The sequence below is a fragment of the Boleophthalmus pectinirostris genome, unplaced genomic scaffold (assembly GCF_026225935.1).
Source record: "Boleophthalmus pectinirostris isolate CB_2022bp ecotype Guang Dong unplaced genomic scaffold, ASM2622593v1 HiC_scaffold_697, whole genome shotgun sequence".
NCBI classification, from domain to species: domain Eukaryota; kingdom Metazoa; phylum Chordata; class Actinopteri; order Gobiiformes; family Gobiidae; genus Boleophthalmus; species Boleophthalmus pectinirostris.
Window position 1 is genome coordinate 1 of NW_026571472.1, and position 22,489 is coordinate 22,489.

General features: G+C 47.8%; 2 protein-coding genes and 1 long non-coding RNA gene across 4 annotated transcripts; all 3 read right to left on the bottom strand.

Moving 5' to 3' along the window:
• Positions 1 to 740: 740 nt before the first annotated feature.
• LOC129411989 (HLA class II histocompatibility antigen, DQ beta 1 chain-like) lies at positions 741 to 11,151 on the bottom strand. Its single transcript, XM_055164414.1, has 3 exons — positions 10,864 to 11,151; positions 10,297 to 10,364; positions 741 to 919 (listed from the first exon to the last, which is right to left on the bottom strand). The coding sequence occupies exons 1-3, from the start codon at positions 11,112 to 11,114 to the stop codon at positions 756 to 758; spliced, it is 483 nt and encodes a 160-aa protein (XP_055020389.1). The 5' UTR covers positions 11,115 to 11,151; the 3' UTR covers positions 741 to 755.
• On the bottom strand, positions 1,261 to 8,642 carry LOC129411990 (uncharacterized). 2 transcript variants are annotated; one of them, XR_008633519.1, is made up of 3 exons: positions 8,563 to 8,642; positions 6,203 to 6,351; positions 1,261 to 1,390 (listed from the first exon to the last, which is right to left on the bottom strand). It is a non-coding gene; the product is annotated as an uncharacterized LOC129411990 (long non-coding RNA). The 2 variants fall into 2 exon arrangements; XR_008633518.1 differs by lacking the exon at positions 8,563 to 8,642 and adding an exon at positions 8,040 to 8,090 and having other exon boundaries at positions 6,203 to 6,358.
• A 5,933-nt stretch (positions 11,152 to 17,084) lies between the features above and the next one.
• Positions 17,085 to 19,688, bottom strand: LOC129411988 (H-2 class II histocompatibility antigen, A-U alpha chain-like). Its single transcript, XM_055164413.1, has 4 exons — positions 19,593 to 19,688; positions 18,685 to 18,930; positions 17,755 to 18,042; positions 17,085 to 17,288 (listed from the first exon to the last, which is right to left on the bottom strand). Exons 1-4 carry the CDS (start codon positions 19,666 to 19,668, stop codon positions 17,167 to 17,169), a joined length of 732 nt encoding a protein of 243 aa, XP_055020388.1. The 5' UTR covers positions 19,669 to 19,688; the 3' UTR covers positions 17,085 to 17,166.
• Positions 19,689 to 22,489: the final 2,801 nt, after the last annotated feature.

A 22,489-nucleotide genomic window follows, 5' to 3' on the forward strand; every position in this document is an offset into this window, starting at 1 on the left:
GATAATTTTTGAATTTTTGAAACTCGGTCCTGAACAGGTTTGGGTTAATGTCGTCTGTGTGTGATGATTGTTTCTCTTTGGGCACAAACTCAAAATAAAAATAAATCAAATAAAAAATAAAAAAAAGTGCTGACTGAGGTTTTATTTACTCTGCAGGACGAGCGTCTTTTTACACGGATCAGTGTTTTTATTCACGCTGTGGTAGAAAAGCCTAAATCAGCAGTTTTTCTTCAAGACCTTTTTGCATTTCACGAACATTTTAGTTCTTAAAACTGAATTTATTCTGACAGATTTTCTTAAAAAAGAAAATTTTTTTGCTCTTGTTCTGTATCACAATTGAGTCGTCGCCCTGTGCGATATCGAACTGGGATCAGTATCGGTGATCAAGGTCAAATATTGGATCAGATCCCAAAAATATTGTATCGGAACAACATTAATATTTCAGAAAACATTAATAACAACACTAATATTTTGATCTGCTTTTCCCCGACATTGATAAAACTGAACAAAATAAATTCTTCTGAACTCAAGATTCAGGTAAAACAAAGCAGCTTCTAAACCAAAACAGACCCTCAGAGAAAAGTATGAGAACAACGTTTAAAAGGTTTTTGACAAAGTCGTGAATAAAGCCTCAGAATATTTTTATGACCTGAAGTTCCTGCAGGTCTCAGGAGCTTCGTCTCGGTTCTGCTCTCGTCCTCAGTGACGCTGAAACGTTCTGGTCTGAGTTGGTTCCAGCGTCTCGACTGAGCTTCTCACAGAGCAGAATCTTCATCTGTTTGAGGACGACACCTCAAACTCAGACCTTTGGACTTGTGTTTGTAGAAGATGAACCCGGCCAAAGACAGAACCAGACCCAGGACCAGACCAGAGGCTCCGATGGCCATTTTATTCCTGTCCCCGTCTGAGAGAGCGCCCTCTGTGGAGACAACAGCTCACTACAACTACAAGTGTACAGACAGGAGCGCACCTGACACACACCACACCTGACACACACACACACCTGACACCACACTGACACACACACACTGACACACACCTGACACACACCTGACACACACACTGACACACACTGACACACTGACACACACACTGACACACACACACACACCTGACACACTGACACACACACACACACCTGACACACACACCTGACACACACCTGACACACACCTGACACACACCTGACACACACCTGACACACACACACACACCTGACACACACCTGACACCTGACACACACCTGACATGACACACACCTGACACACACCTGACACACACCTGACACACACACCTGACACACACCTGACACACACCTGACACACACCTGACACACACCTGACACCTGACACACACCTGACACACACCTGACACACACCTGACACACACACTGACACACACCTGACACACACCTGACACACACACCTGACACACACACACATGACACACACACACCTGACACACACCACACACACACTGACACACACACCTGACACACACACACACCTGACACACACCCACACACACCTGACACACACACTGACACCACCTGACACACCACACACACACACACACTGACACACACACCTGACACACACCTGACACACACCTGACACACACACCCACACCTGACACACACCTGACACACTGACACACACCTGACACACACACCTGACACACACACCACACCTGACACACACCTGACACACACACTGACACACACCCACACACCTGACACACACACCTGACACACACCTGACACACACCTGACACACACCTGACACACTGACACACACACACACACACACTGACACACACCTGACACACACCTGACACACACCTGACACCTGACACACACACACACTGACACACACACCTGACACACACACTGACACACACACCTGACACACACCTGACACACACCTGACACACACCTGACACACACCTGACCTGACACACACCTGACACACACACACCACACCTGACACACACACACACACTGACACACACCTGACACACACATGACACACACACCTGACACACACACACACTGACACACACACTGACACACACACACACACTGACACACACACCTGACACACACCCTGACACACACCTGACACACACTGACACACCTGACACTGACACACACACCTGACACACACCCACACACACCTGACACACACCTGACACACTGACACACACCTGACACACACCACACCTGACACACACCTGACACACACACCTGACACACACACACACACTGACACACACCTGACACACACCTGACACACACACTGACACACACACCCTGACACACACACCTGACACACACACACACACCTGACACACACACACCTGACACACACACCACACTGACACACACACTGACACACACACACTGACACACACCTGACACACACCTGACACACACCTGACACACACCTGACACACACCTGACACACACACTGACACACACCCACACACACTGACACACACACCTGACACACACCTGACACCTGACACACCTGACCACACACCTGACACACACACCTGACACACACCCGACACACACATGACACACACCTGACACACACACCACACACACCTGAACACACACCTGACACACACCTGACACACACCTGACACCTGACACACACCTGACACACACCTGACACACACCTGACACCTGACACACACACCTGACACACACCTGACACCTGACACACACCTGACACACACCTGACACCACCTGACACCTGACACACACCTGACACACACACACACTGACACACACACGACACACTGACACACACACACTGACACACACACCTGACACCTGACACACACACCTGACACACACCTGACACACACACACCTGACACACACACACACATGACACACACCTGACACACACCTGACACACACACCTGACACACACCTGACACCTGACACACACTGACACACACCTGACACACTGACACACACACACACACTGACACACACCTGACACACACCTGACACACACCTCACAACACGACACCTGACACACACCCGACACTGACACACACCTGACACCTGACACACACCTGACACACACCTGACACACACCTGACACATGACACACACACTGACACACACCTGACACACACGACACACTGACACACACCTGACACACACACTGACACACACACCTGACACACTGACACACACACACCACACACTGACACACACACACCTGACACACACACACACTGACACACACACCTGACACACACACCTGACACACACACACACCCTGACACACACCTGACACTGACACACACACCTGACACACACCTGACACACACACACACCTGACACACACCTGACACACACTGACACACACCTGACACACACACACTGACACCTGACACACACACTGACACACACACACACACACTGACACACACACCTGACACACACCTGACACACACCTGACACACACTGACACCTGACACACACCTGACTGACACACACTGACACACACCTGACACACACACTGACACACACCTGACACCTGACACACACCTGACACACACACCCTGACACACACACCGACACACACCTGACACACACGACACACACCTGACACACACCTGACACACACACACACCTGACACACACACACACTGACACACACCTGACACCTGACACACACTGACACACACACACACACACCTGACACACACCACACACACTGACACACACCTGACACACACCTGACACACACCTGACACACACACACACACCTGACACACACCTGACACACACACACAAGAGGGCCCCGTCACACACCTGACACACACCTGACACACACACACACACTGACACACACACACACACACCCTGACACACACCTGACACACACACACCTGACACACACCTGACACACACACCTGACACACACACCTGACACACACTGACACACACACTGACACACACACCTGACACACACACACACCTGACACACACCCGACACACACCTGACACACACACACCTGACACACACCGACACACACCTGACACACACACCTGACACACACCTGACACACACACTGACACACACCACCTGACACACCACCTGACACACACGACCACTGACACACACCTGACACCTGACACACACTGACACACACACTGACACACACCTGACACCTGACACACACCTGACACACACCCTGACACACCTGACACACACACACTGACACACACACCCACACTGACACACACACCTGACACACACCTGACACACACTGACACCTGACACACACCTGACACACACCTGACACACACACTGACACACACCTGACACACACCTGACACACACCTGACACACACTGACACACACACTGACACACACACCACTGACACACTGACACACACACACTGACACACACACTGACACACACACTGACACACACACCTGACACACACCTGACACACACACACCTGACACACACCTGACACACACACTGACACACACTGACACACACCTGACACACACCTACACACACTGACACACACCTGACACACCTGACACACACCTGACACACACACACACCTGACACACACCTGACACACACACCACACACACTGACACACACTGACACCTGACACACACCTGACACACACCTGACACACACCACACTGACACACACCTGACACACACACATGACACACACACCTGACACACTGACACACACCTGACACACACACACCTGACACACACTGACACACACACCTGACACACACCTGACACACACCTGACACACACACACACACACCTGACACACACACACTGACACACACACTGACACACACACTGACACACACCTGACACACACACCTGGACACACACACCTGACACACTGACACACACACTGACACACACACCTGACACACCTGACACACACCTGACACACACACACACACACTGACACACACACCTGACACACACACACACCTGACACCTGACACACACCTGACACACACCTGACACACACCCCTGACACACACCTGACACACACCTGACACCTGACACACACCTGACACACACACTGACACCACCTGACACACACCTGACCAACCTGACACACACACACACACCTGACACACACCTGACACACACCTGACACACTGACACACACACACCTGACACACACACCTGACACACACACTGACACACACCTGACCACACACCTGACACACACACACACACTGACACACACACACACCTGACACACACACTGACACACACACACTGACACACACCACCTGACACACACCTGACACACACCGACACACCTGACACCACACTGACACACACACACCTGACACACACCACACCTGACACACACACACACTGACACACACCTGACACACACACTGACACACACCTGACACACACCTGACACACACACCTGACACACACCTGACACACACACACTGACACACACACCCTGACACACACCTGACACACACACCTGACACACACACACACACACAACACCTGACACACACTGGACACACACACACCTGACACACACCTGACACACACTGACACCCACACCCAACACACACTGACACACACCTGACACACACCTGACACACACACTGACACACACACACACACCACACCTGACACACACACACACACCTGACACACACACCACACACCTGACACACACCTGACACACACACACTGACACACACCTGACACACACCACCTGACACACCTGACACACACACCTGACACACACACACTGACACACACACACACACACACAACCTGACACACACCTGACACCCCACACACACACACACTGACACACACACCTGACACACACCTGACACCTGACACACACCTACCACACCACACACACACACACCTGACACACACACCTGACACACACACCTGACACTGACACCTGACACACACCTGACACACACCACCTGACACACACACCTGACACACACCTGACACTGACACACACCTGACACACACCTGACACTGACACACACACACCACCCTGACACACACCTGACACACACACACTGACACACACTGACACACACCTGACACTGACACACACTGACACACACCTGACACCTGACACACACAACCTACCACACACCTGACACACACCTGACACACACACACTGACACCTGACACACACCTGACACACACCTGACACACACCTGACACACACCTGACACACACCTGACACACACCTGACACACACACCTGACACACACACCTGACACACACCTGACACACACCCCACACCTGACACACACCTGACACACACCTGACACCTGACACACACACTGACACACACACCTGACACACACACCTGACACACACACACTGACACCTGACACACACACCTGACACACACACCTGACACACACCTGACACACTGACACACACCTGACACACACACCTGACACACACCTGACACACACCTGACACACACACACTGACACACACCTGACACACACACACACCCTGACACACACACCTGACACACACCTGACACACACACCACACACACACCTGACACACACCTGACACACACCTGACACTGACACACACCTGACACACACCTGACACACACCTGACACACACACACCTGACACACACACACACACACCTGACACACACACACTGACACACACCTGACACACACACCTGACACACACACCTGACACACACCTGACACACACACCTGACACACACCTGACACACACACACACACACACACACACCTGACACACCACACCTGACACACACCTGACACACACACACTGACACACACACCACACACACCTGACACCTGACACACACACCTGACACACACACACAAGAGGGCCCCGTCACACACCTGACACACACCTGACACACACCTGACACACACCTGACCTGACACACACCTGACACACACCTGACACACACCTGACACACACACACTGACACACACCTGACACACCTGACACACACACCACACCTGACACACCACCTGACACACTGACACACCTGACACACACACACACACTGACACACACACCTGACACACACCTGACACCTGACACACACCTGACACACACACACACTGACACACACCTGACACACTGACACACTGACACACACCTGACACACACCTGACACACACACACACTGACACACACCTGACACACTGACACACACCTGACACACACACACTGACACACACCTGACACACACCTGACACACACACTGACACACACCTGACACACACCTGACACACCTGACACACACCTACACACACTGACACACACCTGACACACACACCTGACACACACCCTGACACTGACACACACACACACATGACACACACCTGACACACACCACACACACACCTGACACACACACTGACACACACCTGACACCTGACACACACACACTGACACACACACCTGACACACACCTGACACCTGACACACACCTGACACACACACACACACACCTGACACACACCTGACACCTGACACACACTGACACACACACCTGACACACACACTGACACACACACACCTGACACACACCTGACACACACACCTGACACACACACTGACACACACACACCTGACACACACACCTGACACTGACACACACCTGACACACACCTGACACACACACCGACACTGACACACCTGACACACTGACACACACCTGACACACACACACCTGACACACACACTGACACACACCCTGACACACACCTGACACACACACTGACACACACACCACTGACACACACACTGACACACACCTGACACACACACTGACACACACCTGACACACACCTGACACACACACTGACACACACACCTGACACACACCTGACACACACCTGACACACACACCTGACACACACACCTGACACACACACACCTGACACACACACACACTGACACACTGACACACACACACCTGACACACACCTGACACACACACCTGACACACACCTGACACCTGACACACACCTGACACACACCTGACACACACACCTGACACACACCTGACACACACCTGACACTGACACACACACCACACACACCTGACACACACACACACACACACTGACACACACACTGACACACACACACACACTGACACACACCTGACACACACACCTGACACACTGACACACACCTGACACACACACACCTGACACACACACCTGACACACACACACACACACTGACACACACACTGACACACACCTGACACACACACACCTGACACACCTGACACACACACCTGACACACACACCTGACACACACACCTGACACACACACCTGACACACACACATGACACACACCTGACACACACCTGACACACACACACACACCTGACACACACACCTGACACACACACACTGACACACACCTGACACACACCTGACACACACCTGACACACACACACTGACACCTGACACACTGACACACACACCCACACACACACTGACACACACCTGACACCTGACACACACCTGACACCTGACACACACCTGACACACACCTGACACACACCTGACACACACACCTGACACACACACACACACACCGACACACACACTGACACACACCTGACACACACACCTGACACACTGACACACACCTGACACACACACTGACACACACACCTGACACACACACCGACACACACACACACTGACACACACCTGACACACACACTGACACACACACCTGACACACACACACACACCTGACACACACCTGACACACACACACTGACACACACACACACACCTGACACACACACACACACACTGACACACACCTGACACACACCTGACACACACCTGACACACACCTGACACACACACACCTGACACACACTGACACACACACCTGACACACACACACGACACACACACTGACACACACCTGACACACACCTGACACACACACCTGACACCACACCTGACACACACACACACACACACACTGACACACACACACTGACACACACCTGACACACTGACACACACACACTGACACACACACTGACACACACCTGACACACACACTGACACACACACTGAACACACACACTGACACACACCTGACACACACACACACTGACACACACACACTGACACACACCTGACACACACACCTGACACACACACACCTGACACACACACTGACACACACCTGACACACACCTGACACACACACACCTGACACACACCTGACACACACCTGACACACACCTGACACACACCACACACACACCACACCTGACACACACACCTGACACACACCTGACACACACACACACACGTGACACACACACACACTGACACACACACCTGACACACACACACACACACCTGACACACACACTGACACACCTGACACACACACTGACACACACCTGACACACACACACACACACCTGACACACACCTGACACACACACCTGACACACACACTGACACACCTGACACACACACACACTGACACACACACACACACTGACACACACACACTGACACAACACCTGACACACACACTGACACACACACCACACACTGACACACACCTGACACACACCCTGACACACACACACACTGACACACACACTGACACACACACCTGACACACACACACCTGACACACACTGACACACACCTGACACACACCTGACACACACACCTGACACACACTGACACACACCTGACACACACTGACACACACACCTGACACACACCTGACACAGACACACACTGACACACACCCGACACACACCTGACACACCCTGACACACACCTGACACACAGGGGACCTGACACACAGGGACCTGACCACACGGGGACCTGACACACGGGACCTGACCACAGGGACACACACCTGACACACAGGGACCTGACACACACGGGACCTGACACACAGGGACCTGACACACAGGGACCTGACACACGGACACTGACACACATGGGGACCTGACACACGGGACTGACACACAGACTGACACACAGGGACCTGACACACAGGACCTGACACACGGGGACCTGACACACAGGGACCTGACACACAGGGACCTGACACACGGGGACCTGACACACGGGGACCTGACACACAGGGACCTGACACACGGGGACCTGACACACAGGGACCTGACACACAGGGACCTGACACACAGGGACCTGACACACAGGGACCTGACACACAGGTCTTACCCCAGTCCAGGACCATTGGTTCTTTGAGACTCTTGTGTTCAATCACACAGGAAATCTGGTCTCCAGACCTGCACAGAGACAAGTTTAGAAAGTCCTGGTTTAGTCCTGGTTTAGTCCTGGTTTAGTCCTGGTTTAGTCCTGGTCCAGTACCTGGTTTAGTCCTGGTTTAGTCCTGGTTTAGTCCTGGTTTAGTCCTGGTTTAGTCCTGGTTTAGTTAGTCCTGGTTTAGTCCTGGTTTAGTCCTGGTTTAGTCCTGGTTTAGTCCTGGTTTAGTCCTGGTTTAGTCCAGTTAGTCCTGGTTTAGTCCTGGTTTAGTAGTCCTGGTTTTAGTCCTGGTCCAGTACCTGGTTTAGTCCTGTTTAGTCCTGGTTTAGTCCTGGTCCAGTCCTGGTTTAGTCCCTGGTTTAGTCCTGGTTTAGTCCTGGTTTAGTCCTGGTTTAGTCCTGGTCCAGTACCTGGTTTAGTCCTGGTTTAGTCCTGGTTTAGTCCTGGTTTAGTCCTGGTTTAGTCCTGGTCCAGTACCTGGTTTAGTCCTGGTTTAGTCCTGGTTTAGTCCTGGTCCAGTACCTGGGGGAGTACTCGAGCTGTGAGTGCAGTTGGTAGTACCAGTCTGCGTCTGGCTGCAGGTCAGTCGTGGTCACTCCGGTCGTCAGACTCTGCTGGTGGTTGGTCCAGGACACACTGATGTGTTCGGGGTAAAAGCCGTAGACGCTGCAGACCAGGACCCTGTCACTGCCAGCAGAGGGCGCTGAGCTCAGCACCGCGTACGGCTCCACTGGAACACACACCGAGTCATATACACACACACACCGAGTCATATACACACACACACCGAGTCATATACACACACACACACCGAGTCATACACACACACACGAGTCATATACACACACACACCGAGTCATATACACACACACACCGAGTCATATATACACACAATACACACACACCGAGTCATATACACACACACACACACGAGTCATATACACACACACATATACACACCGACATCACACACCGAGTCATATACACACACACCGAGTCATACACACACACACACCGAGTCATATACACACACACACCGAGTCATATACACACACACACCGAGTCATATACACACACACACACACACACCGAGTCATATACACACACCGAGTCATACACACACACCGAGTCATATACACACACACACCACACACCGAGTCATATACACACACACCGAGTTATACACACACACACACCGAGTCATATACACACACACCGAGTCATATACACACACCGAGTCATATACACACACACACACACACCGAGTCATATACACACACCGAGTCATATACACACACACCGAGTCATATACACACACACCGAGTCATATACACACACCACATATACACACACACGAGTCATATACACACACACCGAGTCATATACACACACCGAGTCATATACACACACCGAGTCATATACACACACACACACGAGTCATATACACACACACACACGAGTCATATACACACACACACGAGTCATATACACACACACCGAGTCATATACACACACTGAGTCATATACACACACACCGAGTCATATACACACACACCGAGTCATATACACACACACACACGAGTCATTACACACACACACACAGAGTCATATACACACACCGAGTCATATACACACACACACGAGTCATATACACACACACCGAGTCATATACACACACACGAGTCATATACACACACACCGAGTCATATACACACACACACGAGTCATATACACACACACGAGTCATATATACACACACACACCGAGTCATATACACACACACACACCGAGTCATATACACACACACACCGAGTCATACACACACCACACACCGAGTCATATACACACACCGAGTCATATACACACACACACACACACCGAGTCATATATACACACACACCGAGTCATATACACACACACCGAGTCATATACACACACACACCGAGTCATATACACACACACCGAGTCATATACACACACACACGAGTCATATATACACACACCGAGTCATATACACACACACCGAGTCATATACACACACACACGAGTCATATATACACACACACACACGAGTCATATACACACACACCGAGTCATATACACACACACACGAGTCATATACACACACACACGAGTCATACACACACACACCGAGTCATAACACACACACCGAGTCATATACACACACACACCGAGTCATATACACACACACACGAGTCATATACACACACAGACACACACACACACCGAGTCATATACACACACACCGAGTCATATACACACACACACACCGAGTCATATACACACACACACACACACACCGAGTCATATACACACACACACACACACACGAGTCATATACACACACACGAGTCATATATACACACACACATATACACACATCATATACACACACACGAGTCATATACACACCACCGAGTCATATACACACACACACCGAGTCATACACACACCGTCATATACACACACCGAGTCATATACACACACACACCGAGTCATTCATTACACACACACCGAGTCATATACACACACACACACTCATATACACACACACGAGTCATATACACACACCGAGTCATATATACACACACCACACACGAGTCATATCACACACCGAGTCATATACACACACCGAGTCATATACACACACACACACACGAGTCATATACACACACCAACAATCATATACACACACACGAGTCATATAACACACACACACACACGAGCCATATACACACACCGAGTCATATACACACACACCGAGTCACACACCTTGTCATACACACACAGAGGGTCTCACACACACAGAGGGTCACACACATGCAGAGGGTCACACACACACAGAGGGTCACACACACACAGAGGATCACACACACACAGAGGGTCACACACACAGAGGGTCATACACACACAGAGGGTCATACACACAGAGGGTCATACACACATAGGGTCACACACACACAGAGGGTCATACACACACAGAGGGTTCATACACACAGAGGGTCATTAGGGTCACACACACAGAGGTCATACACCAGACCACACACACAGAGGGTCATACACACACAGAGGGCACACACACAGAGGGCATACACACATGGGTCACACACACACAGAGGGTCATACACACACAGAGGGTCATACACACAGAGGGTCATACACACAGAGGGTCATACACACACAGAGGGTCACACACACAGAGGGTCATACACACATAGGGTCACACACACACAGAGGGTCATACACACACAGAGGGTCATACACACAGAGGGTCATACACACATAGGGTCACACACACAGAGGGTCATACACACCAATAGGGTCATACACACACAGAGGGTCACCACAAGAGGGTCACACACACACAGAGGGTCATACACACATAGGGTCACACACACACAGAGGGTCATACACACACAGAGGGTCATACACACATAGGGTCTCACACACACAGAGGTCACACACAGAGGGTCATACACACACACAGAGGGTCATACACACAGAGGGTCACACACACACAGAGGGGTCATCATTACACACACAGACAGGGTCACACACAGGAGGTCACACACACACAGAGGGTCACACACACAGAGGGTCATACACACACAGAGGTCATACACACAGAGGGGTCATACACACAGAGGGTCATACACACAGAGGGTCACACACACACAGAGGGTCATACACACACAGAGGGTCATACACACACAGAGGGTCACACACACAGATGGTCACACACTAAACCCTGGTTCTTTTACCAAATCTGTGAACTTCATTGTTGGAGGCTTATTTATGGAAAATAATAATAATACCAATTATTTTATTAATGACATTTTATCACAAGTGATGAACGGTTCCTTATTTATTTATTTATTTTTTAGATCAGATCAGACAAACATCCTGAGAAATGTAACTGGCATTTACCCATTGTTTATCTTATTTTAACTTTCACCGCATAAAGAGGCTCAGATAACACAAGGTCACATGACCTCAGGTAACCTGGACTCACCTGATTTGAAGAGGACGGCTTGGGTCCTGTTTTTGATAATATCAACACAGTAACTGTACTTCTCATGTCTTTTAATTGCGAGATATTCATGGATTATTGTTCCATCGCTCAGCATTCCTCATCCCAAACTCTGTGTATCCCACAAACTTCCCCACTCGACTGTCAAACCTGATGATCTCCAGTTTGTTGTAGAAATAAGAGAGAATGTACTGCATGTTGTCAGGATTAGGATCAGTGGAGTTGAACTCACAGTAATCTGCGATAACAAATTGATATCCATCTGAAAACAGAAACAAGTCCTGAAACTTTAATGACACTTTCAAAAACTCACACTGTGGGAGTTTAGCACATTTTTGTACACTTGGAATTCCTTTGGCTATTATGAAAAATTATAATAAATTAAAAAAATTCTGAGGATTAATATTTTTCAATCTTTTTTTAGTTGTTCAATCAAGATCTGACTGATTAATGTTTTAAGAACTGTAGTGTAAATATCCTTTAATAGTCTCTGTGTACACAGCGCCTTCAGCCTCCCGTGATCATCACTACGCCCTGTCCACTTTTATCTCTATCAGTCAAACTTATTTATATTAAAAACAATCACGCATTAACTTTCACCCACCTACACACACATACACATATACACATACACACACGCACACTAACGTGCTAAAATACATAAAACTACACATCGTAAAACATGAGGTTGAATACAGGCGAACGCTGAATAGTCAAAACAAGCAAACAGTTTACACCAGGAACAAAGAATCTACACCGAGAACAGAGAATCTACACCGAGAACAAAGAATCTACACCGGGAACAGAGAATCTACACCGAGAACAAAGAATCTACACCGAGAACAGAGAATCTACACCAGGAACAAAGAATCTACACCGAGAACAGAGAATCTACACCGAGAACAAAGAATCTACACCAGGAACAAAGAATCTACACCGAGAACAGAGAATCTACACGAGAACAAAGAATCTACATCTACACCGAGAACAAAGAGAGAGAAGTCTACACCTACATCATCATAGCTTGCGGGTCACGGTGTGCGGGTCATAGCAAGTTTAGCACAGTTCTTTTTTTTACAGATTAGCTCATGTACAATCACTTTATGTAAACTGTTGTGATAAAAACATTGGCCATAAAAACTGAAAGGTTTGACTGAAAGACTGAAATACTCTTTAGACTCAGAACTGTAGTGGTGCGCTTGTTGTAGTCCGTTTTTTGGGAGTTGTAGTTTTGATTGAACAGTTATTATTCCTGCCGATGATTTGGAGGATCTGAATCCATCTAAAGCAGCGATAGCTCCTCCTCCTCAGTGCTCCTTCCTCCTCCCTGGTCCTTATAATTGACCTCACGTAGCTCTCAGAAGTCAGCGTAAAGGAGAAGGAAGAACAAAGAAGGAGGTATTTTTGCCCATTTTTGAACAGAGCCAGTCCCTTGTATTCATTCCCTCTAAGTATTTCCTCTGGAAGGTCTTCTGCCACATATGGGGATCATTTTTGGATTTTTTTGTAAATTTTTTGTGCTCAAGGACCCACGAAGGCAGTATATTTGCAAGTGCAAAGTAGAATAGGCTCAGATCGAAAAATTGAGGGGGAAATGTTAAAACACTCAAATATACACTAGTAAAATTACTTGTTTTTCTTAATTTGTTTGATGTTAATATTTAAAAAAACACAATAATAAAATTTAAAAAAAAGTCTTACCTACTGTTTGAAGCCAAAGCAGCAGTAGCAGTAGAACACACACACACACACTGACCCCCCTCATGTCTGACCTCTGACTCTGACTCTGACCTGTGACCTGTGACCAGTGACCTGTGAGCTCACACAGTGTTTGTCCTGAAGCTGGAGTCAGACTGACTCTTTTTCTCTCTGCAGTTGTATTAAACCCTCAGGTCATGTGACTCTGTATTAAACTCAGGTCATGTGACTCTGTATTAAACTCAGGTCATGTGACTCAGTGTCACCTGTCACCTGGAAGACTGCTGTCAGAAACAGATTATTCAACTGCACAGTCAATAATTATTTAAGGTGTTTGGGGGTTTAGAAATAATGTTTATAGAGTTTTTATGTCTAACTCTGGTCTAAAGAGTTCAGATGGTCTATGGCACCTTCACCTGCCCAGGTCCAGGACTGGTCAGAATAAGAGTCTGGTTTATTGTGATTGTCAGAAACAGAATTCACAGACAGGGACTCTTCTGTGTTGTGACTATGAGGCAACATGAAACATGAATGAACTGGACTCTACTGGACTTTACTGGACTCAGTGTTTTATGCACATGTGACTTACACATGTGACTTACACATGTGACTTACACAGTGACGTCTCTCTCTCCTCTGTGCTCTACCGTCCTATGATTCACAAATCTGAATTAGGGTATATGTTTACAAGGAATTTGCTTTAAAAAATCCTACATATGGTTTATTTAAAGCTAGCATCCTTATGTTTGTTGGATTTTTTTTACCAGTAGATGGCAGACATTAAACCTATTCCAGTCTTGGAACATGCACTTTAATCGTCCTGCAGCACAGACAGAATAATATAATAATATAAACACAGTTTATATAGATTTATTTGTGTCACAGGGTGAATGTTCAGAGCTCACACACAGTTTAGGGCAAGAGATTCAAGAGATTATATGATTTTTGACACAGTCAAAATTGAATTTGGAAATGAATAAATATCTGAAAAGTGTGAATATAAAACCTCATTTTTATTTAAATCTGATCCATCAAAACATCAAAATATCAATGATGACATCACAGCAGCCGTCCAATCAGCAGCACTTTCTCCCTTTGACCAGGAAGAAGGTCCCGACGGCCACGCCCACCAGCCCCAGAGTCAGACCCACAGCACAGAAGACAGAGGGCGCTAGAGAGGGCTTCTGGAACTCCACCGCTGTAACACACACACACACACACACACACACACACACACACACACACACACACACACACACACACACACACACACACACACACACACACACACAGGTGAGAACGACAGGTGAGAACGACAGGTGAGGACAGGTGAGGACAGGTTGAGGACAGGTGAGGACAGGTGAGGACAGGTGAGGTCTACAGGTGAGGACAGGTGAGGACAGGTGAGGACAGGTGAGGTCTACAGGTGAGGACTACAGGTGAGACAGGTGAGGTCTACAGGTGAGGACAGTGAGGACAGGTGAATACACTTAAAACATGTTATACACACAGACAGAGGGCGCTAGAGAGGGCTTCTGAACTCCACCGCTGTAAACAAGAGACACACAGGTGAGGACAGGTGAGGACAGGTGAGGACAGGTGAGGACTACAGGTGAGTATATGTATATGTGTATATATTCAGTATATATAAAGTCCAGACTCACTCCAGATCCTGCTCCTGGTCTCCCCCTTCAGGCCGGGGTGGTCCAGGGCACAGCTGTACACTTGTCCCTCCTCTGGGGTGATGTCCAGTCTGGAGAACTGGGTGAAGGTCAAATCTTTCTGAGGATAAGGTTGAGACACAGAGGCTGAGAGGCTCACGTTCTGTCCATCTTTGGTCCAGTAGAACCGGACCGGAGCGGGGTAGAACCCAGAGGCCTGACACACCAGAGTGTTGTGGTGAGAGGGCTTCAGGTGGTCCCTGGGGTAGAGCAGAGGGGCCCCGGGGGGGTCTGAGGGACAAGGACTCAGGTTAGACTCAAAGGGCTGGAGGAGACATGGAATCACTGTATAAACCTAACAACATTAACAGTGTCTTAATTTGACAAATACGTCTGTAACAACAAAACACACACAAGGTGAAAGAAACTGTGTGTTTTTTAAATGCTCATTGATTTTATCGTTAAGGGACTGTGTCTACTGAGTCTTCACACACGTTAATGTCTGGTCTGACTGACACAGACCAAATGTATTTACACAAAGACATATGATGATGAACACACATACATTTCCAACACAGTGTCACATGAAAACATCTTTTTTCAATTAATTAACTAAAAAACTAGAGTTACACAAAGATGATTTATTTATGTGAAATACAACCTCACATGAAAGAGGTGTGTCTTTAAGGGCTCAAAAACATTGCTAGAGTTCACAAAATATTTAGATGTGAGCATGGTCTTACTACAGCAGCAGCTCTGAGCTCTGCTCGGGACAGGACAGGAGCAGATGCTCCTGCTCAGCATTGCCCTGTCGGCTTTGGGCCTGGGGGACACAGGACTGGGCCAGGACCACAGGAAACTTACAGAGGGTGCGCCCAGCCCTGCTGGATGCATTAAAGGACTGAATATTGATACTTTGATCGTTACACTCACCGAACTCCAGGGGCATGTCCTTCATTGCTTTACGGGCATTCTGCAGACTAGTCTGACAGACGTCCTGATTATTCACAGCAGCATCATAACATCCAGGACAGTCAACTGGATCTGCAAACTCTGGTACAGTGTTGACCTCATGACCTTTGTCAAAGTCTGCGTAGAAGGCCACCTCTCCATCCAGACCGTACATGTCCTCCCTGTCTGAGGCTGAACAGCCAGCAATTCGGACATTACTATGAAAATCTAAAACACAAAGGCAAAGTAGAAGCAGAATTATTATTAAATATATTATTAAATATATTATTTTTAGTATTTATGTGGAATAAGAAGAAATAATAGTAATAGCAGTTGTAATAATACTGAAACAGTTTTTTTTTTTAAAGCACTTTTTTGGACAGTCAAAGATGCTTTACAGAGCTTTATTCATTCACTTCACACTGGGCTGGAGTAACACCTGCCCTGGGGCAGACTATGGAAGCAAGGCTGCCAATCCGTACCATCACCCCCTCCCACCACCACTAATCATGCACCTTCATACCATCCAAGTCCTAACCAAGCCCAGTCCTGCTTAGCTTCAGAGATCTGAGCTGTGGCTTTGACAGGCTGGAAGGGTCAGTAGTATTAACCCCATTGTTTTTGAGCTCACTTTTTAACATCATAAAACAACAGAGCAGAGTAAGTCCTCCTGTTAAACTGAGACCTCTGACCGAGACACAAAATACAATAAAGTATCTTTCCCTCGCTGGTGCATACCCTGGGCAGAAGTGTACTGCAGTAGTAGTAGTAGTAGTAGTAGTAGTAGTAGTAGTAGTAGTAGTACCCTGGGCACAGGAGTAGTAGTAGTAGTAGTAAGTAGTAGTAAGTAGTAGTAGTAGTAGTAGTAGTAGTAGTAGTAGTATACATACCCTGGGCACAGGAGTACTGCAGTAGCAGTAGTAGTTGTAGTAGTTGTAGTAGTTGTTGTTGTATCAGGAGCTTCATGTTGAACTGTTACAGTCAGATCTGTGTGTTTCTCTATGAACCAGAACTCAGCCAATCAGAGCAATCAGAGCTCAGCCAATCAGAGCACAGCACATCACCTGTCTCCAGGTAAAACACTTCACAGATAACCACAGTAACAGTAGTGTCCTGAGTGATTTAATCCACAGTGTTCAGCTCCAAATGAAGCTCATCACAGCCAGCAGTTATAGCAGCTGATCTGGAGCCCAGCGAGTGTCAAAGCAAAGAGCCAATCAGGAGCGAGACTGTTGGAGATTAAAGGTAACGACCCCTCCCCTTCACAGCAGAGCTGTCAATCAAACCTGCGGCTAATGACCTCAGGGAAAGAACGCATCTGATTGGGTATTAACGTTCTGATTTGGGACAAAATGTTGAAGTTCAAACCCCAGGATCATGTAGAGTGGGGTCAAAGGTCAAAGGTCAGAGTGAGGAGCCTGACAGCAGCAGGTACAGAGAGAGGGGTCACACTTTTACATAATTTAGCTGAAAGGCACACACATGTTCAATTCCCCTGTTTGTCTATGGAGACAAAACACTTCTATAATAAATAATAACACAGAGGTCAGAGGTGAGAGCAAGAGGAGCTGCAGATAAACAAAGCAGTGCTTCCCTCCCTGCCAGCAGGAGCCTACATACAACAGGTTCCATTAAAAAAAAAAACATGACTTCAGGTGACGCCATGCCAAAGGCAACAGCATAAGAGAAGAGCTCCGTCTGATAGATCTAAATAATCTAACAAAACCTTTATTTTTTTTGGCATAACAACAGAACTCAATATGGCAACATCTTTAAGAAGCAAAAATACCAACAAACAAGAAGTAACGCAAGAAAGAAACGACAACTTAAAGCAGTTAACCTTGCCGCAGGCCGTGTCCACCCTAACCCAACTAGCCCAGGTAACACAGAAAGCCCAATACTGGCCGAAATGGAGAAACTACGGCAAGAAAACAAGGAAGGACATGTTCAAACCATGCAGTCACTGACTAATCTGGAGAATTCATTGGAAGAAATGAAAAATGACATGAAAAAACTTGAAAAGAGAACCGCAGAAGTAGAGGACCATGTTAGCAACGCTGAAGATACGGCGTAGAGACACGAGAGAGAGATCAGATATTTGCTGCACAGGGAGATTGATTTGACGGCCAAATACCAGGACCTGCAAAACCGCTCATGACGCAACAATTTAAGAATATATCGAGTGCCCGAGGACAGTGAAGATCTTATTCAAATAACGCTACATCAAATCGAGCGAGCCCACAGAGCGGTCACGGCTAAACGTAAGAGCCACTCCGCACCCCGTTCCATTATTGTAAACTTTGTGAACTATTCAGTTAAAGACTCGATATTGAGACAGGCTTGGAGCCAGAGACAGGTGCTCTACAAAGGCAGCCCTATTTTCTTTGACCAGGATTATTCCCCAGAACTTCAGAAGAGGCGTTCTCAGGTACGAGAAGCTATTAAACAGCTGAAGCAGAAAAACATTAGGGCCAAATGCATCTATCCAGCGCAACTCAAAGTTTTGTCAGAGGGAGGAGATAAGACCTACTCATCGCTTACGGAGGCTGCGCCGACGCTGCGGGAGCTTGGAATTCAGGTACGCCTGGACGAGAGACAGAAGATGGAACACGAACTCGCCCGCTACCGATGGAGCACAGCGGGACGCACGAGAAACATGGCTAAACTACCCAGCGCAGATGCTCATGCGTTCTGTGACAGCGATGCGTAACAGCTGAATGTTGATTATGCACTGTGTGGTTGAATTTCAACATTAATAATGTTAGGTTAACAACATGATCCGTGAAAATATCGGACGGAATCTGAAGACTATTGCGAAGCCGCATTCGGAGCTACAGCACCCGCTCTGCGAGATGGATGCATGCAGCCGCACACAGGTTGTAATCACCACAGAGGAGAAATCACCAACCTCTGGTGGGATCATGGAACCGATAACGTGTAAAAGAGTATTTCAGTTCCAGTGGCTTATGTGGAATGTTTTGCCATTTGTTATGTTTGTTTTATTTCGTGTTCATTCAGTGTCAAGATTGGCTTTGGGTTACTGCATTATGCTACTTTATACATACAAGTAAGGTATTTATTTTTATTTTATTTTTTAGTCATATACAGAACAGGGAGGTTAAAACAATATAAACAATTAATGTTTATTACATGAGTAATCTCAGTTATAATGTTAAGCGCATAAGCACTCCAATAAAAAGAAACAAAAATACTTACTCAACTGAAAAAATTACAATGTTCTATTGCAATGATTCAGGAAACACATTTGTCTGAAAGTGAGCATCTTAAACTTAAGAAAGAATGGGTTACACAAGTTTAAGCTCCACAGGACTGAAGACAACCTCCCTGGACGCGACCGCAAGAGGAAAACTGACGCAAACTGAAGAGACGAATCATACGAACGGAACCAAAGACCAGAACAACCTCCAAACAAATGAAACGTGAGTTGAAGACGAGGACATAGGTCAGATCACACACCTCAGTGTTTGAGCCAAAGTGATTCATGTGAGGACACCACTGCTGAGAGACATCATCAGAAAGTGACACTGGAGTTTGTCACGATGCAGATGGACAAACCAAAAATTCTGGGAGAATGTTCTTTGGACCACGAGACAAACTGAAGCTCTTTGGCAAGACACATCAGCTCTATGTTCACAGACGCAAACATGAAGCAGACCAAGAAAAAACTGTCTCTGCTGTGAAGCACGGAGGAGGTTTGGTTTGTTCTGGTGCTGTTCTGCTGCTCAGGCTCAGGGCGTCTTGAATCTTGAAAACAACAGAATCTCAA